The sequence below is a fragment of the Lepisma saccharinum genome, chromosome 2 (assembly GCF_977018435.1).
Source record: "Lepisma saccharinum chromosome 2, izLepSacc3.1, whole genome shotgun sequence".
NCBI classification, from domain to species: domain Eukaryota; kingdom Metazoa; phylum Arthropoda; class Insecta; order Zygentoma; family Lepismatidae; genus Lepisma; species Lepisma saccharinum.
The window spans coordinates 175,201,880-175,227,930 of record NC_139230.1 but is presented as its reverse complement, the minus strand read 5'-3'; the positions used below and the strand labels follow the sequence as shown (position 1 = coordinate 175,227,930).

Genomic DNA, 26,051 nt, shown 5'->3' with positions numbered 1-26,051 from the left:
ATGATCTAGGTATGGTTTAATTGGATCTTTGTTTTGACAATACAGATTGGTCATTATCCAATTCTCATGACCCAACCGAATCTTAATGACAATGCAATGTGATGTTGAGGTGTTTCGATGCCAAAAAACTTTAAGATCTGCATGTGCGACTACGGTTAGTGCTTTAGGTATATTAGTCATGATGTAGGTTCGCATCTTTCTTGGGATGCCAAATTCCCTGCATTTGAAGTGGTATGGTTCTTGAACAAGGGCAATGTCTATATCATTTGTCACCAAATAATTAACCAATTCCTGAGTGGCAATTTTTGATCCTTGTGCGTTTATTTGAATGATTTTCAAAATCTCTTTGTCGGAATTATGATTTGCATTTGTGGTGTTTTCCATAATTGATCTTTGATATGTCTCTATCAAATAGTTCCTTTTGTGTAGGGCATTTTCCTTACACGGATGTTCTATCCCTGATCTTGCATGGGACACATACCCTAACATTTGCCGTTGGACATTCATTTTCTTCACGTTGTTCACCACATTTTCCACGCACTTGGTCGTTCGGACAGTACTTGCTGATATGCCCTAAAACTTGGCACTTGAAGCATGTAGGTACTGTGATGTAATCTTAATCGCAAAATATATGTGACTATTGCTTTCTTGATTTATTTAATTCATTACAGGAAATTCTTGTTATGTCTGTAAAAGTTATATAAGAAGTGGCCAATTTACTGTGAAGAAAGAAGAGAGATATCGAGTTGCCCTAAATGTCCAGAAGAATATATTAATTTTTACATAAAAACAATTGACACTAACGTTTCTTAAAACTTCTCTTGTGTGATGCAGCAGCTAGAAATATAAATAAAATGAACTTTAATTCAACTTATTTATATTCCAGAAATAAGAATTAACGTATTTTAAACTGCTAAAAGTAAAATTTTAGTAAGTGAATAGCAGATCTACAAATCTTTAACCCCCACAAAATATTACCAAAGGCCCCTTCTACCTACCCTCACACACACACACACATATTATATATATATATATGTATATATTACACATATATAATGTCTGTGTGTGTAATTCATGATCTCATGTTGACAAAATCACATACGAGGGCCTACAGGGTGATTCAAAAGTCCGTTAACACCCCCTATAAAAAGTAAAGGAGTTAGGCTGGGTACAATTGAAATAAATATGTTAGGCTTAGGGGGAACAACGTTGGTGTGTTCCAAGCGGATGTCCACCATATTAGTGGACGCCATATTGAATTCAACTCAATTTTTTTTTACATGGGAAGGGGGTGATGTGCATAGGCGCCGATTTGTTAAGAGATTTGGGGGGTAAAGCTAAGTAAAGCATAAACACTGATTTATTTATTTGCGGTACGAGGGGCATTTTTTTTCCTTAAGGTGGAACCTAATACTCTTGAATTAACCTTTGAAAAATATTAATTGCAGTAACTGTATTTGTATTAATATGTCTGACAAATTTACAATTCATGATGGGTTAAAACAAGGAGATGCATTATCTCCATTGCTCTTTAATTTTGCCTTAGAATATGCTGTTATGAAGGTAAAAGAAACTAAAGAAGGACTAAAATTAAATGGTGTGACTCAGTTGTAAGCATATGCAGACGATGTAGACTTACTGGGGGATGATGTGAATACAATAAAGAATAATGCTAAAATATTTTTCAAAACTGCTAAAGAGATAGGTTTGGAAGTTAACAAAGAGAAAACTAAATATATGCTTACAGGCCGAAACCAAGTGTTAGGTAATAATCAAAATCTAATTATTGATAACAACTTGTTTGAACCAGTTTCCAAATTCAAATACTTAGGAGTAATATTAACAAATGAAAATTATATTAAAGAGGAAATAAAAAGTAGGCTTAATTCAGGAAATGCATGTTACTTCTCTCTTCATAAACTTTTGTCTTCTCGTTTAATATCTAAGAAACTAAAAGTTAAAATATACAAAACCGTAATTTTGCCTGTAGTATTATATGGGTGTGAAACTTGGTTCCTTACATTGAAAGAGGAACATAAATTGAGAGTATTTGAAAATAAGATCCTTAGGAAAATCTTTGGACCTAAAAGGGATGAGGAGACAGGTGAGTGGAGAAGGTTACATAATTTAGAACTACATAATTTGTATGCATGTCCAGATATTATTAGAATAATTAAATCAAGAAGACTTAGGTGGGCAGGCCATGTGGCATGAAGGGGAGAGGAAAGAGGAGTTTACAGGATTCTTGTTGGGAAACCTGATGGTAAGAGACCTGTAGGAAGGGCAAGACGAAGATGGAGGGACAACGTTGAGATGGACCTAAGGGAAATCGGTAGGGATGGAAAAGAGTATATAGAACTTGCTCAAGATAGGGAAAGATGGAAGACCTGTGTTGCTGCAGCCATGAACCTTCGGGTTTAAGAAGGCTAGGGAGTTAGTTAGTTAGTTAGTAACTGTATTTGACAACAAAACATATATATCAGGGTACATCGAACTTTATTAGCTGGACAAAAAATTCACTGCACTACTGTGATTATGTAATTGCAGAATAAAATTGGTAAACGCTGTAAGTGCCACAATAATTCAAACACCATTTTCCACGTTAAACTGTGAAATGTGCCATTATTTATAATGTGGTAAACGTGAAATGTGGCTGGTAGCCCTCTAAGTAGTTCAAAAGGCGTGTAAAGAGGTCAGTAGTGTGCACGTTCTTACGGGCTGATGTGCGGAACTATGCGATTTCCCAACACTTTCGCTTTACACTTACAACACTTACCAGTTTTAGTCCTCAATTATACAACATAATACTTTACATGTAACTTTTAACTGACAATTTTTTATCATATTCTGTTTATAATACTTATTTTTACAATCCTTTATAGGAGTTTAATATCTTCATACATACTTACATAAGAAAGAAAGGCCCAAGATAAAATTTTCATCTGGGCGAGCGATTTTTTACATTTCCGAAGGGAAACAAAGGAGCCTATTTTGCAATGGACTTTCTCATTCAAGAGCATGAAGACTACAGTATTACCATGCTTCTTCCTCTATTCTCGCACATATTCATTGATAATATGCCATAATTCATTATCAGTTTGAAAAAGGAAATACTGAAATAGTAAACGCACAAGCACAAGAAAGACCCTGAAACTGAGTGATAGTCCCACATTATTGATTCTGCCCCTTTCAGAGCAGAATCCTACGTAATTTCCCACCTGTTGTGTGTGAAGTTTCTGTGTGCAAAAGTTATGTAATAAGTTGTATGATATGCATTGGACCCCTTATAAGGGGGTCAAACGAGAACTGGATGGGCCCGGGCCCATCTGCCCCTCACTCCCGGTTTCGACACCGGTGGTGATGTGATATACATATATGACACTATTTTCTCATGAAATTGTAGCCTGATTTCATCTAAGGTCGGAATTTTTCCTGCTTTGTCCCCGCAAAAAGCTGATCCAGGGTCCACCCAGTATCAAATCAAATGGTACCCGTTGGGTGGGGGGTGTAAATGCGGCCGGAGCGTGGTGCTGATCACATCACCTCCAAGATGTCTTACATCGAAAATATGTGTGGCCCTGCCCCCACATACCCTAAATGTGCCTTCATGGCACGGTGCTACATGCACAGCGAACTTTAACTTTACCTGTATTGTATTCATTTCTGTACCTCTGAGTAACTACGTTTATTTTTTTATATGCGCATATACGAACCCTGTACTATGTCAATGGCTGAGGGCCCCACTAAAGGCTTACTTGTCTCCGCCCCCCCCCCCCACACCCCACTGCGGGGTTTTGCGGGTTGTAGATCCGGCACTGGTGAATAGCAAAGGTTCTGCAGAAATATTTTGTATATGTTATTGTCCTAAACCAATAAGGTTTCACAATGAAATTTTAAAAACTTCCAAACCTTCATAGGCATCTTGCTACCTTGAATTGGTACAAGTTTGGTTTACCAGCGTAGATATTTTTGACTGTTTTGACAAACTACGTTAAAATGAATCCTAGAGAATAAAAACAACTTCAAAGTGTGTGCAGAAGCTAACACAAGCATGTAATATCAAGGAATATCAAACGCAAGATATCATTTCTCTACTGATTTAGTTTTTAAATAGGCGGTCTTAGACAAACTCTAACGCCCGATTGGAACTCACCAGTTTGCAATCTATTCGGAAGATCTTATTTTGTGGCAGAAACGCTTCTAAACTCTAATTATATTATTCAGTGTTATGAAGTGTGAGGTCTCACATATTTAAGATAAATTAACATACAAGTTATTTATTAATATTCATCAAAACTCTATACTGGGTGTTTCTAAAGGTCGTCTACAACGCTTGGGAGGCAATTCCTCACACGAAGACAAGCAAAAAGTGTGAGTTCCATTTTTACGACTGACGCTTCGTTTCCGAGATAGGAGCCTCGCAAAAGGTGGCAAAGTGAACGTCACACCTAACTGGGACGAATGCTATCACAGATAGAGAGGCGGTTCCAAGGGCATCATCAAGGAATCGCATGTGCTCAGTCCGGAAGTCACTATGAAAAGTTCACTTCACGCATGCGCAATGGAGTCTTCAAAGGAATTGGGGATTTCCAGCAAGAACAATGCATGGGAAGGGTATGTAACGCAGCAAGAAGGACCGTGACAATGAGAAATGCGTTAGAGACAATACATCCCGACCTCAAACATCAAAACATGAGCACGGAACACAAAATCCTAAAAGTTGAGCACGCTTGCATACCCCAGTTACACGCGAGGAATGAACGAATCATGTCATGTGGCATACGAGAGACACATTACTCCACCAGGAGGAGGGAAAGAAAAAAACAATATCAGATGATTGCGACAATTTGTATTTTTACACGCGATAACTACGTAATATCCCCCCCACACACACAACAAACAACAAATGCTACAATGTCTTACGCACAGACAGTGCGTGTCACTGTACACCAACTGAAGATGTCACTTTCACCACATAAAGTGGGTGGAGAGCAATACTAAGAGTGTTCTCACTGGGATTTGCCGAGGGCGATAATCACAGACGGTTTTCAAAATGTCTGCCGTTCACTTCTACGCAGAGATGACAGCGACGAATCAAGGATTGTCGAGTACGAGGAAACAAGCCAGGTGTATCTGCTACCGTCGCGGCGGCGACGTTGATGCGAGCAACGAGGTCCTCAGCTGATGTGACAGGTGTGTCGTATACGAGGGTTTTCATTTCTCCCCAGAAGAAAAAATCGAGAGGTTGAGATCTTGCGACCTCGGTGGCCAAGGCACAGGCTCATCCCTACCAATGAACCTATTGCGAAACACGTCATGCAGTAAATGTCGTACATTACGATCGAAATGAGCTGGTGCCCCATCGTGTTGGTACCACATTTCTTGCCGCAGTGCCAAAGGTACGGTCTCCAACAATTCAGGCAGAACCTCACTAAGAAATAAATGATACGTGCGACCATTCAGGCGAACAGGGAGATTGTATGGTCCAATTAAATGATCATGTACTATCCCGCACCACACATTCACTGAAACCTGTGCTGGTGATGGGCCACAAAAAGTGCATGTGGGTTGTCAAAGTCCCAGACATGACTGTTTCTACTATTGAAGACATCCATCCTGGTGAAAATGGCTTCATCTGTCCACAATACCTTTGTCCCGAAGTGAGGGTTTGTGTCCAGCTGATGCAACAACCATTGGCAAAACTCCATACGAGGGCGAAAATTACAAGGTAACAGTTCTTGTACTTTCTGCAGTTTAAAAGGGTGCATTCCTTCGTCTGATAACGCTCGCCAAACATTCACATGAGACGTGTTTCGTACCCGAGCGAGCAAGCGCGTACTGGTACCAGGATGTTCCGCGACCGCTGTTAACACATCTTCTGCAAACTGATATGTGCGTACACTTCGGGCTCTTCCAACTTCTTGCCGCGGTGGTAACACTGACCCTGTTTCACGCAGTCGACTGTCTACTACCTGAAAGAAGGCGTGAGACGGTAAACGTCTATGTGGAAAGCGTTCTCCATAAAGACGCCTTGCCTCACGGCTATTACCACGTGCCTCCCCATACATGAGATGCATATCTGCTAGCTGCTGGGTCGTATACGCAGCCATCTGTGTAATAGGGAGCTGGAACTGCAAAGTATATTGCCAGACTTGCCTGCGCAGCGCTTCCAAAACTGTTCTCTTTTTCGTCACAGTGATCGCGTGCGAACACTCTTGGTATTGCTCCCCACCCCCTTTGTGTGGTAAAAGTGACATCTTCAGTTGGTGTACAGTGACACGCACTTTCTATGCGTAAGACATTGTTGCATTTGTTGTTTGTTGTGTGTGTGGGTAGGGGGGGTATTACGTAGTTGTCGCATGTAAAAATACACGTTGTCGCAATCATCTGGTATTGTTTTTTTTCTTTCCCTCCTCCTGGTGGAGTAATGTGTCTCTCGTATGCCACATGACAGGATTCGTTCATTCCTCGCGTGTAACTGGGGTATGCAACCGTGCTCAACTTTTAGAATTTTGTGTTCCGTGCTCATGTTTTGATGTTTGAGGTCGGGATGTATTGTCTTTAACGCATTTCTCATTGTCACGGTCCTTCTTGCTGCTTTACATACCCTTTCCATGCATTGTTCTTGCTGGAAATCCCCAATTCCTTTGAGGACTCCATACTTTTCATAGTGACTTCCGGACTGAGCACATGATTCCCTTGGAACCGTCTCTCTATCTGTGATAGTATTCGTCCCAGTTAGGTGTGACGTTCACTTTGTCACCTTTTGCGAGGCTCCTATCTCGGAAACGAAGCGTCAGTCGTAAAAATGGAACTCACACTTTTTGCTTGTTTTCGTGTGAGGAATCACCTCCAAAGCGTTGTAAACGACCTTTATAAACACCCTGTATATTCATGAAGATTCTTTAAAGTAACAAGTGTGAAATAAATTGAACCAATGATATACAATTAAATGAAGATTTTAGAATGAAGGTTTAGAATTTGTATTGCAATGTGTAATACAAAAAAAAGACAAAATACGAAAATGAAGGTAATACAAACATTACAGATAAATATGCATTATTACGATTGAATTGAACCAGAAAAGCATAGCAACTAACAATCAGGCCTAAACCTGGTTTGTTATTGCAAATATAGTATAACTTTAATTTACAATATTGCAAGAATGCTTGATATTTAGAGCAATTCTGTGAAATAAAAAAAAAATTAAAGAGAAGATTATAGCTTCAATTCGAAGGCGTTGTTTGGCACGTCTTTGAACGCTTACTTTAAAAGTTGGCCAGGCCCAGATGGTGGCTAGATTGAGAACTCCCACGGGTGTCACTTACCTTAACGAATCGAACGTCTTCGTCCAAAGTGTGGATTCCTTTCACTCTCCAACAAATAATTCCTCCCCCTCCTTCACTTCCAATGGAAAATTTAACCAAAAAACGAAGAGAGAGGAAAGAGAAAATAATCTCTGCCCAATAACAACGCGGGAAGATGAAATCTAAAACAATTTTCTCTTCTTCAGTCTCAATTTTCACACCATAAAACCTTAGAGGAAACAGCTCCGAGAACGATTCCCTTTTCCTCGTCTTTTCAAATAGTCTCTTTCCTAAAAAGAGAAGCAACGGTTCACGAGGGAGAGTGATTGACTAAAGAAGAAAATGCAACACCAAGACATTTGAAAGTCCTATAAAGTTGAAGAAAGGCATACATGTGTTTGAAAGCTTCAAAGAACACTATTGAATGTAACGTATATCCCACGAGGACAAAAATATTGCCTCATATTTCTTTTCCAGTCAATAAAGAATATGCAAAAGTTCCAAAATCCGATAAGAACATACGTAACTATAGGACTTGTCCAGTCTTACCGCGGGCGACCTACGTGCTGGTAAGGGAAGTGCGAAGCGGGGAAGCGACCAATCCAGCGCGATAAGACACCCAGCAGCCTGTAAAACGAGGTGAGCGTAGTACTTCCTCCCTTCCACTTCGCAACTCTTGGCGCCACCGCTATTATCTGGTTGGTCTGCGGCGTATTCCCCGCTCCCCACTTCCCTTGCCAGCATGTAAGCCACCCGCCGTAAGAGTAGACAAGAGCTATACCAGCAATTCAACCTGAGAATTAATTATAAAAATTAGAAACGAGACCGAAATGAACTTTCCAGAGGGTCAAATTGTAGTACATTAGTACAATAGAATTATCTTTATGTTTCGATATGAAATTTTCATTTAACTACAAGATTAAGATAGTTCCAATTGATCACAAACAATCGTTATATTTTAGTATATCCTAGAAGAAAATGTATATATGTGCTAAGTTATCTCCTAATTGTCTTATACTGGAAATAAGAATATATTTAAAAAATACAACTCATATTTAGCAGAAATATATGCCGCCCGTAATGATAGTGCATACTGTAATAATGCATTTATCTGTTGCAACGGAATTCATGATTGAATCTTATTCAATTTATTGATACTGCTGTTACAATGAATAAATATCTCAAAGAACAGAATCCAAATTATATAAATGATGTTAACTATATTTACAAATAATTTAACTTATCAAAAATACTTTTCTCAAGTCCAAATGGGACATTTCAATTTTGATGTGAATTTATTGAATATAAACTTTCAAATTTCCATACTGGAGTACAAAATCTTAGTACACTAACTAAAACACCGAACTTAATAATTTCATAAATATATTTTGCACTCATATATATATATATATATATATATATATATATATATATATATATATATATATATATATTAACTATTTAACTGATTTAATGCTTTTAAAGATGCCTGAATGAAGTCAATTTGTGCCGAGGAAATATTAAGCAGATTTACATGTAAAAGTTTGCCTTTCATCTAACTGCTAATGCCTAGTCAACATACAAGTACGGTACGTATGTGTTTTATTTTTTAATATAATTGAATATATTGCGATAGTAACAGCTAATGAGGTTATTTCACTGAAATTGCTACTTATGAGTATACTGATGAAGTAATGTTTTTTTGCTTGTTTTTTCAGGTTGTCGGGAAATGGTTTAATTCCCTGAAACTAGACATAGATGAGTTAGTGTGGAATCGTGGATCGCAGAATGTTCCCACATCTGTGTGTTCTTTACCATGCGGCGTTGGAAAGATTAAGATGCAACAGGTACTTTCATTTTTTTATTTGTTCTATTTCTAACAAGATAGATTGATTTAGTGGCTATAATCATATTCCTCATTAATATTTGGAATTACCGAATATTTATTTTTCTTGGTTAGTAATATCACAGGAGTACTTCTGCATACAATACGAGAAACTTGACTGATTGATTGAGTTGGTGTTTTAAGTCCATAGGCACAGTAAGGCTAATCGGGACTGGACCTATAGTTTAAAGTGGGATCCGAACCATTATGTGATATCACCGAGTATCGAACCCGGGACCCCTTGATGACAAGGCGACGACGCTACCACTTGGCCATCAGGAAGGCCCACAATACGAGAAAGAAATTGTACAATTAAGTGGTCTGTTATTGTCAGCTACATTAGCTGTGATGTAATATTTTGCATAACGCTAATCTAAACCAATGGTCTTGGGTGTCAAAATGATGTAGTTTGAAAATCATTGACTACTTGTTTATATTTGTCGTCAAGGCAGCTATACTCATGTAGACATGCGACGTAAACTAACAACAACACTGAAAGGAACAATATAAAATAATAATATTTAAAAATGTATTTTGTATCAAATAATTTGTAGCTGTATTAACTAATTGACTGATTACTTCTTTCAAATAGATCTGAACAAAGGCAATTTTTGCCGTTCGTCTAACTTCTAATGCCTACTCAAATTACAAATCCAATCTTAGACTGTACTTAATGTCCATGTCATAATGTGTTGTTTTTGGAATAACGTTGCCATTTCCGATAATTAAAGCGACCTTGGTTGAATTTTCTATTCATTGTATTGTGGTAAATCAATTGGTTGAAGTCAGAGGCGGGTGACCCATTTGGTTTAGCTGCTTCGACCATACTTGTAGCTATGAATTCGTATTATGAATAAATAAATTCCCAGTAGTTAGCCCTAGGCTGCAAAATGTATCACTAAAAACCAGTTGCCTCCCCACTTTTTGCCCCGCACCATATCTTAACCTTGTCTACCAAGAGAAATAAAAGTTTTCTTGCACACCTCTTCCCAATTGTGACTTCGTCCCCTTTGACACCCAATCGCCGCCACTGCTAAAACTGTACTTATATTCGTTTCAGAAATTATAGTTGTATCGCCTTTAGCTTCATCGCGACGATCAGGATGGATGATAATTTAATGACAGTGATCGTCCAGGCCAGAACTAAAACCAAAAACTTTAGCTGGCGTGAGACTTCCACTTAGGCACGCTTGTTCTAGTCGGGAATCAAACCTATACTTTTCGTAGATGGGTTTCTGATTGTTGTCAGCCACGGAGGCAACATGAAAAGATTCTGTAAAACTTGGTTGCTCATCAAGGGTTGAGCTGTTTCACACTGATTTATAAAATCTCAGAACTCTTAGAATATCGAACAGAATTTAGAGAAATGTACTCCCATCGCCTCTAATGCACTTCTTAAAGCCTTTGAACTAATATATATATATATATGAAAACTTTCCTAGAATTGTGATAAACAGAACATCAGTTTCTTCCTCTAGGCGATAATGGAGAGCCTTTAATGGCAATATTTGACATGAAGTAGAAAGTCAACTTGGCCGTTAAACTCTGCAAAGCTTCCAGGACAGGAGCCTTAAAATGGAAATACGGCCTCAGGCTGGAGTTCCTTGATGTTCTGTAGCAAGATATCTCGGGGAATCGTGTTTTCTCCTTTCTCAAGAGCGGAGCCTACGGTGTATTTCAATAAATTTGGCCCCAAAATGTTTATTTTTTTCTTTCTGTCAGTTCGCACTTTCGTATCTTGAAATAACTGTTCGTGACGCCACGGGAAGCATTTTTTCCTCTCACACGTCCCAAATGATCTGGTTGTCTATTTTGGAAACCAGGAAGGCAACCGTTTCGAAGGCACCACAGTCTGCTGTTCAATAGTAGTTCGAATTTGGAGGAAGTTGGTTAAAAATGTGGAACTTCTTGATATGATAATAATGCCATTACATAGAAATTTATGGGCCTCACCGATGGCGCAGTGGTAGTGTCGTCGCCTTGCAACCAAGGGGTCCCGGGTTCGATACCCGGTGGAGGCACATAGTGGTTCGGATCTTACTTTAAACTGTATGTCCAGTCCCGATTAACCTTACTGTGCATAAAGTGGACTTAAAACGCTAACTCAAACAAACAAACATAGAAATTTATGATCGGGGGGATGGAGACTTGTCAGATGCCCATTATAAACTTAAAAAAGAACCGAGAATAATTCGAATAATCGAATTCGAGTAAACAACTAAGTTCTCTACACAGAATTCTGTAGAAAACACCCGCCAGAAATGACATGTTTATATCTCTTTTCGTTATTCTACGTCGCATTTTACAGTTCTATTTATTCGCGACGATAAGGACGAGTGATAATTTCACGAAATAGATGGCGGGGCAACCACAATGACACGTCCATGCCTTAATCAGGGTTCAAACCTAGGACGTCCGTATCGACTTGCGTTAAGTTGTAAACTACTACAGCAGAGAGGTAAAGGTAAAGGTAAAGTGTTCCCCTGTGCTTAGCACCACGCCATGAAGGCGTATAGGGGGTGTGGGGGTAACGCCCCACACTTTCTTGATCCGGTCGTGAGTGGGGGTGATGTGATCAGCATCACGCCCCTGACCGCCTTTACCCCCCAGGGTTTCCCCCAGGTACCCATGTTATTCGACGCTGGGTAGGCGCCGGGGCCGCTTTCACCGTTAGAAAAGTTCCCGGATTTGAACCGGCCGGGGATCGAACCCGGGACCTTTAGCATGGTAGTCAGACGCGTTACCGACTGAGCCACCGCGGCCACTTACAGCAGAGAGAGTAATGTTTTATTTATTCCATAACTTCTAACTTCCAATTAGCTTTAGAACTGAGGTTGGAATCTGTTGATGCTATTAATGAACGTTACCTTCTGGGAAGTCACTCAAATGGCAATCTCGCTCCCACGCAGTGCTCTGGAAACACTGTGCTTGCAGGCAAACGAGGATCTAGTGTCTGGACTCGCAACCAGTATAATCCTCTGTGAGGCTCGTGTTCTGTATCCTGTCCATTATCATCCATTTCGTATATTTCATTTCCATCGTCGCATCGCTCCAACTTATTATTGGGGGTGGAGACAACAATATTATTTTTATGTATAATGTTTGTACTTCTTGAGGAATTTTTGGGGAAAAGCAGCATTAAAAAAATATCAAAGCAACTCAAATCATTAAAGAACGGATAAATACTAAAATATCTTACAACAGTTTAAAACAGGAGTGAGCAGACTAAGTTGTTCATAATCCAAACTTTGTAAAAATGGATTACTGCAAGATGATTGTAAACCTTTTATTTCTGTCATTGTGGTAACTAATAATTATAGTTATAATAAATTGTGCATGGGAACAGTTGCTCAGTCCAGTCTCGCGCCTAGCGCGGAACAGGTAGGTCGTGCTGTACGAGCTCTGTGCTTTGAGGAAAAGTGAAAGTTCAGCGCGATATCGGTACGTACGTGTGGGAGAGGGTGTGCTGTTGAACTGTGCTAGTGAAGAATTGGACAAAAGTAAAATATAGAATGGATCGCGAAAATACGATACAAATCAGTTTTGAAACGGGAACTTTGAAACCTAGTCCTTTGGAAGTACATGAATTTATTCATGATAAATTCAAACTGAGTGTGGATGAAATTGCAGCCATACAAATTCCCACGACGATTAAATGTGTATTTTTGAAATTAGTGCGTCCGGGAAAAATGAGAAAAATATTAGAAGAAAATACTGGTGAAGTGAATTTTTATTATAGTAGTGGAGCTGTGACACAAGTGAAACTGAGTGATGCGAATCGAATTTTGAAGCCGGTTCGAGTGTTTAATCTTCCTTTGGAAGTGCCAGAACGACAAATTCGTGAAAAACTGAGTGAATATGGGACAATCGATGAATTGAAAGCAGAAACTTAGAGTGACAAATTTAGGTACAAAGTGTATAATGGGGTGCGTCAGGTTTTGATGGCAATTAAGAAGCCAATTCCCTCCTTTGTGAAAATAGGCCAATATACGGCACATGTAGTATATAATGGTCAAATCCCGACTTGTGAATGGTGTGGTAGTAGTGATCACATGCGGTTTAATTGTACCTTACGGAAACCAACAGTGTTCAAAGTCATGGGTCGTGCAGTTCGGTCCTATAGCGAAGCAATTGCACCGTCTACATCTACACACGAAGATATAAATGTGAGTCAAGAATCAGCACAACTGACTGTGATAGAAGGGCTTCAACAGGGAAAACATATACAGGAAGAGAAAAATATTCACAAGAATGATCAACAAACTTTGACCAAGGAAGGAACTGAAGAAAATATGCAAGATCAACCAAAAGAACCTGTGTTAAATGTTCAACTTACGCGACAAAGTGAAGAAATGCCCCTGGATACTATGGAGCAGAAGAAGGGTGGACCACTAAGACGACAAGAAGACACAACTAAAGTGCAAGAGGAATCGAGTGATGAAGTGCTACAGAGCAACAAGGAGAGGAAGCAGAATCAGACCAAGCAAAAGGACTTCAGACAAGAAGCTAAACAGGAAAAAGATTCGGAAACTGATAGTGAAAGTGGAAGTGTCCAAAGTAGTACGGGTCGTTCGGTTTCCGGCTCACAAAAACGACCAAAGAGTATAAGGAAAGTGTCAGGCAGCAATCGGACGAAAAGACGATCATTGCGACATGTAAAAACAAATGTCCAAGACATGGTTATTGATCCAAGTCCGATAGGCCATGAAAGTTTGTGAATACTGGATACAGGTAATCACTTTAAGATTAGAAAATAGTATTATTTGGAATGAATATTTTTATATGGACTGTCAGAAAGTTAATGATATTGTATTGCGTGGTGGTAGATATTTATGGATTAAGCTTTACAAAGGGAAGGGGTATTTCCTCCCCCCCCCCCTACTAAAATAATATTGTTAGTGTGTTTGTTAATTTTTGGTGTATAACATTAGGGGCATATAAAAATAGTGTACGAATTATTACTCTTAGATGGGGCAAAGGTGGAAGTATAAGTATTGGGAATACCCAATCCCAAAAATTTTGTTCATAGTATTTATGATGACGACCCTTCGTTTTGCTACAATAAATATAAACAAAATGAAATCCCTTACAAAACAGGCGGCGTTAGAGGACTTTATTATACAAGCATCATTAGATATTGTATTTCTCCAAGAATGTGGACAAATGAATTTCAATTTTTCCCCAACGATAAGAGTTCATAATAATGCAAATTTCCAATCGACAGGAACAGCTTTGTTAACACGTAATACGGTTCCCCTCACAAATGTGGTATGTCATCCTAATAATAGAATCATATCAGCAAAAGTTGCAAATGTATGGATATATAACATATATGCTCCATCCGGGTCACAGTGTAGAAAACAAAGGGATGAGTTTTTTGCGCAGGAAGTTGCTGTTGAAATGCAGGGTAGGAGAGAACACATAATATGTGGGGGAGATTTCAATTGTGTATTGTATCCGCAGGATCAAAGACCTGGATTTAACACGTCGAATTCATTGCAAAAATTAGTAACTGGCTTTAACTTCACAGATGTCTGGAGTGACAAATGTTTTGGGCAGAGGGGTTTCACGTATATACGTGACAATTGTGCATCCCGTTTGGATAGATTTTATGTCACACCCACATTACGTCAGAACGTAAAGTCCATCAGTATAACACCTACATGTTTTTCAGATCACAGTGCTGTCATTATGATGATAAATGTGGACATTCCAATAGTCCCGAGAGGGTACGGTTGTTGGAAATTAAATGCTTCAATTCTTAATGAGAAAAATTTCCAACAAGCATTTAATGACCAATGGTCGAGATGGATAACACACCGTCTGAGGAGGATAGATATAATCCGCTGGTGGGAGGAGATTCTCAAACCGGGTATAAAAAGATTTTGTATCAGTTACTGTAAGGAACGGTCGAGAGAGTGGACAAATAAATATAATTTTTACTACAGGGTATTGCGTAAACAAATTCAGCAAGCAACAGACGGAAAAAAAGTGCAAACTGAAGTCAAACGTATACAAGCTGTATTGTTAAAAATGACTGCAGAAAGGCGTCAAGGGGTCAAAATTCGTAGTAGACTTCCTCATTTTGACAACGATGAGGTCGCCTCTATCAGCCATGTAATTCATGAAAGAAAAAATGCTAAAAGACAATGTATTAGTGAAATATTTGTTAATGGGGGAACAAAGATCAATTCAGCCCCTGAAATACGTAATTGCATTTATAATTATTTTGAGCAACAATATTCCCAACCAGCGTCATATAATGGAGCTTTAATGGATGAATTGGCATCCGAATCAAAGGTTTTTACAGATGAAGAAAGTGAAAACTTAAACAAAGAATATACAAGTGAGGAAGTGTTTCGAGCGGTTAAGGTAGGGCAATCATTTTCAGCTCCTGGTTGGGATGGGATACCCAATAAGTTTTATCAAACCTTTTGGAAATTGATGGGTCAAACAATAACGGATTGGATAAATGCAGTGTTTAGCAAGTATCAAATGGGTAAATCTTCCAATACGGGTATTATAATTCTAATCCCAAAATGTCCAAAACCAAGCGAACCTGGTCATTATAGACCCATCACCCTCCTTTGTACGGATTATAAAATATTGGCGCGATGTATGCTTGGCAGACTTATGCCTTATGTCGACAAATTAGTAGGAGAGGATCAATATGTTTTTGGTTTAAATAAGAAAATCACAAATGTTTTACAAACGATGCGTGAAATAATTACATGTTATAGACTACAGAACAAAAACCCTGAAAATGCTATATTAGCATTAGACTTTGAACGTGCTTTTGACACGATAAATCATGAATATCTATTTAACGTTTTGCAGGGCTACGGTATACGTGGACATTTTCTTTCAGTATTTAAAAGTCTTTATAGTCATGCAACAGCAAAAATTCAAATAAATGGTTTTCTGACAAAAGAACTCTATATTTATAAAGGTGTAAGGCAAGGAGATCCTTTGTCGATGTTAGCGTTTTGTATTGCACTGAGACCCATTCTGTGTGAAATAGGCCGAAAGGTTCAAGGAATTAACATACACTCTACTACCATTAAGGTGTTAGCGTATGCTGACGATATTACTGTATTAATAAATGAACAGTCTGATATTGATGAAACATGTCAAGTATTACAGAAATTTGGAAAATGGTCGGGATTAAAAATAAACCAAGAAAAATCGTCCATTTTGAATTTAAATTTGGTTCATTCTCACTCGCAGCGAGGTAATTTTAAGGTTGTACAAATGATACGTATACTAGGTATAATATATACACACTCTATTCAAAGTATGATCCAATTAAATTATGATAGAGTAATAACTGGGGTTAAAGCGATATTACAAACAAATAAATTTCGCAGCCTTAGTTTACAGTCAAGGGTGACCTTTGTACATGTCTATGCACTGTCAAAGGTATGGTACATGGCAAAAATCCTTCCACTACGGAAGTTAGATATAAATAAACTTAAGAGTGCAGTAAATTGGTTTATTTGGAATGGTCAGATATTGAGGGTGAAACATGTATTACTTTGTTTGCCTTTTGCCGAGGGAGGAATGAATCTTGTGAATATAGAACTCAAATGCCAGGCCTTACGTATTCAAGCTGACACGCAGACATTGATTCAGCATCCACTCAGCCTCACAAGTAAAGTTTTGAGAAGCGCTTTGGACTATATTTCACTAGAGGCTCCTATTGATATTACTAGACTGGTAGACACTTTATGGTATTTTAAGTCAACAATAGTGGATATTAGTTATGCCCTATTACAATCTCCGATATTAACAATACCAGTGACATCGGAAATATATCGCAGACTATGTAAATTAGAACAACCAACATGTAAAATTATTGAGCAAAATCCCAGAATGAAGTGGAGAGAAATATGGAATAATATTCAGGCTCACCATCTTACATCACGAATCCGATCAGCATGGTATATAATTGTCCACCAAAAATTAATCACTGGAGAGAGACTCTATGATCTTAAATTAATAAATACGCCAATGTGTGCCAAATGTAATGTATCTGATAGTTTAATCCATAGACTGAGTGAATGCCAAATAATAGAAACATCATGGCTTTATATAAGGAAACTTGTGAGTACTATTTGTCGAACATCAGTGTATAACATCTCTGTAGATATTCTTTTATATCCAGCTTTTGAATATTACCCAAAAACAAAACGTAAAAGTGTACAATGGCTCCTAGGACACTATGCCTATTTCCTATCGACATATCGGCAACCAGATTTTAATATACAATTTGTAAATTACCTCCATCAAGAATACCACAGGATACCTGACTGTAAAAGAAATAGATTGTATGCTAATTTTCTTACTGTAATGTTTACTTGCCCAATGAGTTGAAATGTAAATTGCAAATGTAATGTAATAAATTGCAAAATGTAATAAAAAAAAAAAAGTCAAAAAAAAAAAAAAAAGTCGGTAACGCGTCTGACTACCATGCTCAAGGTCCCGGGTTCGACCCCCGGCCGGTTCAAATCCGGGAACTTTTCTAACGGTGAAAGCGGCCCCGGCGCCCACCCAGCGTCGAATAACATGGGTACCTGGGGGAAACCCTGGGGGGTAAAGGCGGTCAGGGGCGTGATGCTGATCACATCACCCCCACTCACGACCGGATCAAGAAAGTGTGGGGCGTTACCCCCACACCCCCTATACGCCTTCATGGCGTGGTGCTATGCACAGGGGAACACTTTACTTTTTTACCTTTGCATGGGAACAATAACGATCATAACTCCCCTGATTAATTTACCAGATTTTTCATACATGTAAATATTTTTTTAATAAAATACAATTACTATACATTTTACTTCGTCAGTAGCAATGTTTATACAGTCAAAACTTCTGTAATGATTTGTGTGACTACCATGCGTGAGACTCGGGTTTGAACCCCGACGGGGGAGAACTGGCTCCGGCGCCCACCCAGCGTCGTATAAAGTGGGTGGGTTCCTGGAGGAAACTCTGGGGGGTAAAGGCGGCCAGGGGTGTCGTGCTGATCAGATCACCCCCCACCTTTGACCGCGATCAAGAAATTGTGGGGCCCTAACTCCATATCCATTGAACGCATTCATGGCGTGGTGAAAAGCACAGGGGAGCACTTTACTTCTTCTTTTAATGTAATTTAAGTGAATGACATTTGCGGATTGCATTTACGTCTTGCTTCTGTGTTTATATTTAGTTACTTCACGGAGGTTGAAATACCAGAAACAATGAATTGTTCATGTCCAGGCCGGAACTATGTCTTCCGTTGTAATAGCTTGACTGAACGCGCCAGGCCATCGAGGCAGCATATTGCCCTCCTAAGCATCAGCGTATCCATTAACGTGGAACGAACAATTTCAACGGGGATGGATACCACAGACTCATTAATTACTCCATCAGACCATACTCCCGCACACCATGAATTACATGCTCGGTCGACGTTTAGCTGGGTGATGGACATTGAAGATCGTTCCTTGCATCCATCACACAATTCTCTTCGATTCCTTCGTCTTCTGCTCTTAAAGCATAACTAGTTTTCTTCTACATTGTAAGGAAATCTCTTGAACATTCGTAAAAATTATGTACACTTATCCAAGATTCGAACCTGGTATCTCTGCCCAGCAGAAGATTCCACACGGTGGTTTTCCGAATCTCTGCATCATATTCGGTGCCACTGTCAAATGATGTTTCAATTCCAGCGATTAGGACAGAAATTCTTCAAGAAAAAAAGCAACGCACCACATGTCTGCATCATAAACCTGGCTTCGCCGATGGCGTAGTTGTAACTTTGTTACCATGTATTCAAGGAGTCTCGGGCTCAATACCCGGTGGAGGCAGATATTGGTTCAGACCCTACTTTAAACTGTAGGACCAGTCTCTATTAGACTTTCTGTACATAAGGTGGACTTAAGAAAACAATGTCAAACTGTTTTATATGTTGCTTTAAGTTCACTTTATGCACATATAGGCTAATCGGGACTGGACCTAGAGTCTAAAGTGGGATATGAACCATTGCGCAATGTGTTTCCACCGGATATTGAACCCGAGACCTTGTGTTTACAAGGCGATGACGTTACCACTACGCCATCGGGGAGGGCCCAAACTCAACCTGCATCATAAACCTTGTTGCCCACTATGGCACGCCGATCTTCGGCACGCAGCTGTGCATAAATTTCCGCTCTCTCCTTCGAATATAAAATGCCCCTACTGCCTCACTCCGTGCCGAAACGTGTCTTGCGGCATTTCCATGCCATAAGACTGGAAGTTTCTATAGTTATTTCTTTTGTACCGTTTGCAGCGCCTCCAAATGAGCTGTCGTGTCATTCCGGGTGTCTTCGTGTTGTCCCTGTATTCTTTGTAGAGGTGAAGAAATAAGAATAATGCTATAAATTTCTAACACAATACTTAGGAACTGCGCAGCGTGGTGTATGGGCCGGGCGAACGCTCACCGAAAGACGCATGCAATGTTCCACTCAGTATCTGGACGCGCTATAATGGGTTGCTTCATCTGAGAGGTTGCTTAGTGAGTTTATACTCTACCTCTGAAATCTGTGGAGCAAGACTACGCAGAAGTGTAAAGAAGAGTCCTGTATAAGAGTCATTTTATGAATATCATCTAATCATCATTGACCATCATAGTCACTGGTGAAGCAGCAAACGACGTAAAAAAGAACAAGAAAACACACAATGTATCTTTCTGGAAGTAATTCTATCAAATGAATTCACATTAAAATCAACGACTAATTTTTCATGAATTCTTGAATATCTTCGAAAATTTTAATTGTTCTGGGGAAAATTCCACTAATGTTTTACAAAATTCTCAGGAAAACCCATTAACTTGTTACTTCCACCTTACTCGCCCCTCAGCAGCTCTGGCAACAACGAAACAAAGTTGCTATGTAGGTGTGTTGTGTGGATTTGTCCTTGTCCCTCATCGATTTTGACACAATAATGCAACAGCTCTCTCACTCCGAGCACTGATTTAAACCGCACAACAAAACCCTTAAAAAGTCACTGTGCTGCATATAGCTGTGTATTTACTTGATTTTATGAAATTTAACTATTAAAACAAGTTTCTGCAAGTCAAAATGAGTTATCACAATTCCGATTTAATATTATAGAATATCCAATTCGACAATTATACACAATCCTACCTAGAGGTGTGGAGATCTTCAACCGGTAATGGAAAAATTAAATATTCTGACCAAGGCAGTAATTTATTTTATTAAAAACATAAACTAAACGTAACGTTTCAACCTTCTAGCAAGGTCTTCTTCAGACTCTGTATCAAGTACTAAACGTTACTTTTAGTTTATGTTTTTAATAAAATAAATTACTGCCTTGGTCAGCATATTCATTTTTTCATAATCATAGAAACAAGGCTTAATGGTGTTATAACCGGTAATGGAGTGACGTGGGGTCAGCACGTCGAACCCTCCTCGTTATAGGAGATTTCCCAGACAGGGTTACGCTACTCACTCGTAGCTCCCCGATTGCCTCACGATGGTGGGTTGCCACCGGTCGTATACACAGGCCGAAAACCCAAGCGGACTAGAACCCATGCCGTTCCGCAGTCAGAGTCCAAAGCATAGAGCCTTAGACAGCACGGCCACGGGGGAGGACATTTAGAATAGATGCACCTCTAGTTTAATAGGAAATGAGGACCTCAAGAAAAATATGTTTCCTTCAGTTTTGCAAAATGGGGTGGGGAAAAAGGTGAAATTCCTCGCTCCTCTAGCACCTAAACGGCACATCCTAGAAGAAAAATGTACAGAACATTTTTTGCAGAGAATTTTATGTAGATTAATTTCTGTCATAACTTTTACGAAGATAATAAAATTTGTTCCAGCTTTTCCAGATTATCTTCCTTGTTGGACCCCAAAAGCATCCCTTGTTGACTGTCCTAAATACTGACATATCTTCTACATGTTATCACCACCCACGATTCCTTTGAGTAAAACTTCCGGGAGGAATCGAGGCTGATGTGACCGCGCAGTGGAGCGTACATAGAGTCCTGTGCGTCTAGAGAATGTTCATTGAAAATAAAGATGTTAAAATTATTACCAGAATGCTTCAAGGAAAACTGATAAATAGATATATTACATGCCTTTTATTACACGTCTTGTGAAAACAAATTGCAAAATATACTAATGGTAACAAAAATCCTTTGGAATCCTTCTCCCGTTCCATTAAACACACAGGTTAACTTAAATACACAGACTAATTCTACAAATTAGATCTAACGAACTCTACCTTTACATGAATGGCGTTAGTGTACGTACGTGATCGGCGTGCTGCCCCCCGATGGCGCAGTGGTAGCATCGCTGCCTTGTAATCAAGGGGTCCCGGGTTCAATACCCGGTGGAGGCACATAGTGGTTCGGATCCCACTTTAAACTGTAGGTCTAGTCCCGATTAGCCTTACTGTGCATAAAGTGGACTTAAAATACCAATTCAATCAATCAATCGATTAATGATAGCCGTGCTACCCAGAACTCGAATGTCCCAGCCTTCCTGGTCGCTCTTGAACACTCGAGCTCGTATTGAGTAGCACCAATCAGATCACGCCTGACGTCATATCTACTTCTTATTTTTAACCCTAGAGTTCGCTAGTGAACAAAAATATTTACCGGCCACTTGACAAGAACATGGAGTGGTCTAAATGTGTTCTATTTTTATCGTATCTTTGTAAGCATGGCAGAACTTTACTTTAGCTGTAAATTATTTATTTGTTTGATTATTCTTTGATGTAAACGAGAAAATAAATGCATTAATTGTGTTTAGTCATTATACTTCGCTCTTCTAACTCGAGGAACATATGAAGTAAATGATGGGAAAACGAAACACTACCATACCTTACGATTTGAACTGAAAGTTCATGGCTTCGTAGTGAGTTCAAATTTAGACCAGTCAATAAAGGTTTCATGTCGGGAATAATTCCGTAAAAGCTGAATTTTGATCAGTTGTTAGAACACTACTAGTAGTGTAAGTTCCCCTCCTCGCGGTGCTCCCCCCCCTCCCAGCGCCCGCCGTCCAAGCATCAATTTCATAGACTCTCAGTTATTGACCTTTTCGATAATGTCAGTGATTTGGTGCCGTAATTTAAAAAGTAATTTTCAAAAAGGGATTTTTTTGTAGTACTATTTAAAGTTTTTGCCTTCTAACTTTTGAACATATTAAATGACAAGAAATTGTTTCGAATAAAAGTAGTAACCTATTTTATAAGCTTTAAAACGATATAAGTTTTAATGCATTTTAATGAAGGGTACACCATAAAATGTGTCTCCAAATGGAGGATAGTACCAAAAAAGTGTCTCTCAATCACAGTCCGGCGGTTAAGTCAGGAATCATTGGTTTTTAATAAAAGCAAGAGACTTGGTAGAATTAATTGTTGTACAGTGTCTCTCAAAAGTTTTAGGACAACGACATTTTAAACTAGGCAACCCAATTTACACAAGGCGTTGGTGGGTTGCGTGTAGAGCTAGGCTCAATTTCAGGGTTGCCACATGCACAATAGATATTTATAAAATACGCGAAAGAAATAAAAATAAATATTATTGTATAAAATTATTAAAAATATCACTATTATATCGCAAGTGTTAAAATTCTTTCTCACAGAAAAACATAGGTTTTATAGTATTTCATCGCTGATGAGTCTACAGAAAGGAAAAAAAGGTGAGAGAAAACGAGAGGTGACAAAGGAGAGGAGAAAGAGGAAGCGAAAGGAGAAAATTAAAAGTAGAGGAGAGAGGAAAGAGAGGATAGACGAGGAGAGGAGATGTAGTGAGGAGCATTGAAGAAGATTCTAGGACAGATGAGTAAAATAGAGCAAAGAAGAGAAAAGAGAAGGAAAACGAGATGAGAGAAGAGTGGAGAGTAGAGTAAAGGAGAGAAAAAGGGAAGAACGAAAAGAAGAGGAGAAGAGTTCAGTGGAGTCGGAACTCTAAGACAGGAAAGGAGATACGAGGAGTGGAGATGAGTGGGATGGAGATAAGATGCGAGAAAAGTAGGGAAGGCGATATGAGATAAAGCAGAGCTGAAGGAGGGGAGAGAGGAAGGAGAAGAGAAGAGAAGAACAGAAGGGACTGAAGAGAAGAGGTAGTTGCAGAAAATATGGTCTCAGCGTCAAGAATTGATGCATTGGTCAAATTATCGACATGAAACATTCAATAACATTTTGAAATGTATTGGAGAATGTATTAGATCGGTTCGAAATGCCTTTTGGCTTAGTTCAGAGCAAGGCAACATTTTCCATGTAATATCTTTGATTTTACCTGAAATTATACCACTAAAAACATGATTGTAATTTTAATATTTATAAGAATTATCCAATTTTTGTCCACTACTCGGTTCGTTGAAATGGAGGTTTTGTTATTTAATATTTATCCTCCCCCATCGTTAATTTCAAACAGAATCATTCCGTTTCACGCAGCGTGGACAATGAACACAATGGGATATGTCTAAAACTTACGAAAATTTTTTGCCACCGGAAGGGTTTGAACCTACGACCGTCAGATTGACAGTCCTGAACATTAAAAACTACACTACAAGCTTTCGCTCCTGAAAGTAAGTAGAAGGAGATGACCAATGTGAAATGTAGATGCAACTCTCCTCCTACATGTAATGTGCAAACAATACTTGTTTGTAACAAAGAAAAAGAATGTAGTAAGACTCGGCTAAATCATTTAATGGAGAATTGCACATGATGAGAACTTTTTAATTCGATATTTGCGGAGGTATCCTTGCATTGAACTCGAGTGGGAAAAGGGGTAAAATTAGTATGTCCTGAATTGCCACAAATATAAATAGTTATTTCATTAATATTTGTCAATGTCTTTGAAGCAGTACACAATTATCGTAGAGTATCATAATTCACGATCTTATACATGAAAATATCCCTTTGAACGTGTGTCAATTCATTTATTTATTTATTTTTTTAATAAATTCCATATGCAGAACAATGTAGCCACTATACACTTCTATTAAAATAATGTTACCATGCTCTTGTTCATAATAAAAGGAGAATTACAAAAAGAACACCTCCTAAGGAGGATCTAACCTGGGACCGCAATCAATGCTTTCAATAACTCTAACCAATACACTACGCCCTTTGTTTCCCTTGGAGCAACAATTCTTAATTATTCTGTCGCGTCAATATTGTAAACGTTATCCTGCAAAAAGAAGTCCAATACTCTGATATAGCTCTGTACTTCTAGAATTACTCTATACACATGCATTTGAAAATTAACTCTGAATTTATTTCTTCGTTGTTTGTATATCTAAGCTTGTGATTATACTTTATTTGTAATTTTATAACGGTTACATGAACATCTATGAAATAGTTCCTTATAATAAACTCCGGTTGACCAATTTGCCAATATAAACAAATGGAATACAGATTGTTTTCGAGCTTACATTGTTAAAAAGGAACGGATACACGTATTACTATCCCAATACTTATTCAATAAGGTTTCTTTTTTGTCAGAAATTATCACTTAAACTATTGCATGTTGAGCTAGTGTCCGCCTAGCCGCCTCTGATGAAATCTATCATTCTTCAGATTTTCTTTAAAATTCGACTCTGGTCACTTGTAACTTGCTGGGTGCAGACACTGTGCATGGGCGCACAGTTTTGCGATAAGAAGCGGCCTTGAATAGAGTGATTGAGTCACTTTGAACGCGAGCAAGCTACGCTACCAAGCTTGTCTGCCTTTGAAAACAAAGTCATTTTTTTTCACCGTTTCCGAACGCGATTGCTATTGTAGAAGTATATATTCTCTCAAAAGAGCAAGAAAGGAATTTCGACCAATGTTCTCCCGTCGTATAAAACCAAATATTATCTATTAAACGAAAAGTTCACGATTGTCAATGAACCTATCTGATAATAAATTTAATAGAAAGATTCTCCAAAATTTCTCTCTCACTGTCTACATTAGGTCAGGTCAGTACCCGGGGGGGGGGGGGGGGCATGGAGGCCACCCTTCGAACCCTGAAATATTTAAATGTGAACCTATCAATAACTACGAAAATAACATCGTCGATTTTAGAAATGTGTAAAAATTTCTATTTTGTTCTTACATAAATTAATCTGTTTCTTGCACAAAAGTCTTCAGGCTGCAATATTTAATGATTTTAGTTTTATAATGCAAGGCTACCAGACGTCCAATTCACCGATTTAGTCAGGACAGTGCGTTACTTTCAATCCCTTTCCCAACTTTTTCGAACTGCAATCGTGATACGAGAATGTCTCTTTATTATTGTTTTTTTCTTAACTCACAATTAGACATGTTCTTTATTGTAATAATAATTCCTAGTGCGCAACATTTAATTTATAAATATATTATTTTCTAAACATAGAATTGTCATGACTTTTCAATGGCGCTTGCACTATTTGAACTATTTTGTAATATCTGTCTCTCTCTCTCTCTCTTATATATATATAAATTTGAGTCTGGCACCTCCCTCAAAGAAATCCTGCGTAAGGGCCTAGTCTACGTCAATGACAGAAATGCAAGCAATATTTTTATTTACTTTTAACCCAACTAAAGGAATGTGGAAGAATTTAAAAGAAATACGAAAGAGCGCTTGCGTCAGTAAACAAGCATTTCGTCTATTGCAGTATCATAGCAAAAGAATATCGTCCTGCAATGTTCAAGCCTCTAGATGTTTTCCATTAATAATGTCTAATCACAATAATAAGTTAGAAGAAATAACTCGCATTTTCACAACTAAAAATGTTCTCGTTTTTCTTCATCACTTCGAAAATTATTTGTCGAATATATCTGTTATACTACAAGAAAGCAATTCAAAATTAAAGTAAAAGTTCGACTACATGTATACCCAACGATTGATT

The 26,051-nt window shown here is 38.5% G+C and overlaps 1 protein-coding gene across 1 annotated transcript in view; it reads left to right on the top strand.

Annotated features, from left to right (window-relative positions):
* mGluR (metabotropic Glutamate Receptor) overlaps nt 1-26,051 on the top strand; it is a 658,640-nt gene that overhangs the window by 522,071 nt on the left and 110,518 nt on the right. The window contains exon 7 of the mRNA XM_083117726.1: nt 9,026-9,154. Within this exon, the coding sequence (XP_082973852.1) occupies nt 9,026-9,154 (129 nt within the window). The remainder of the gene's footprint in view (nt 1-9,025; nt 9,155-26,051) is intronic.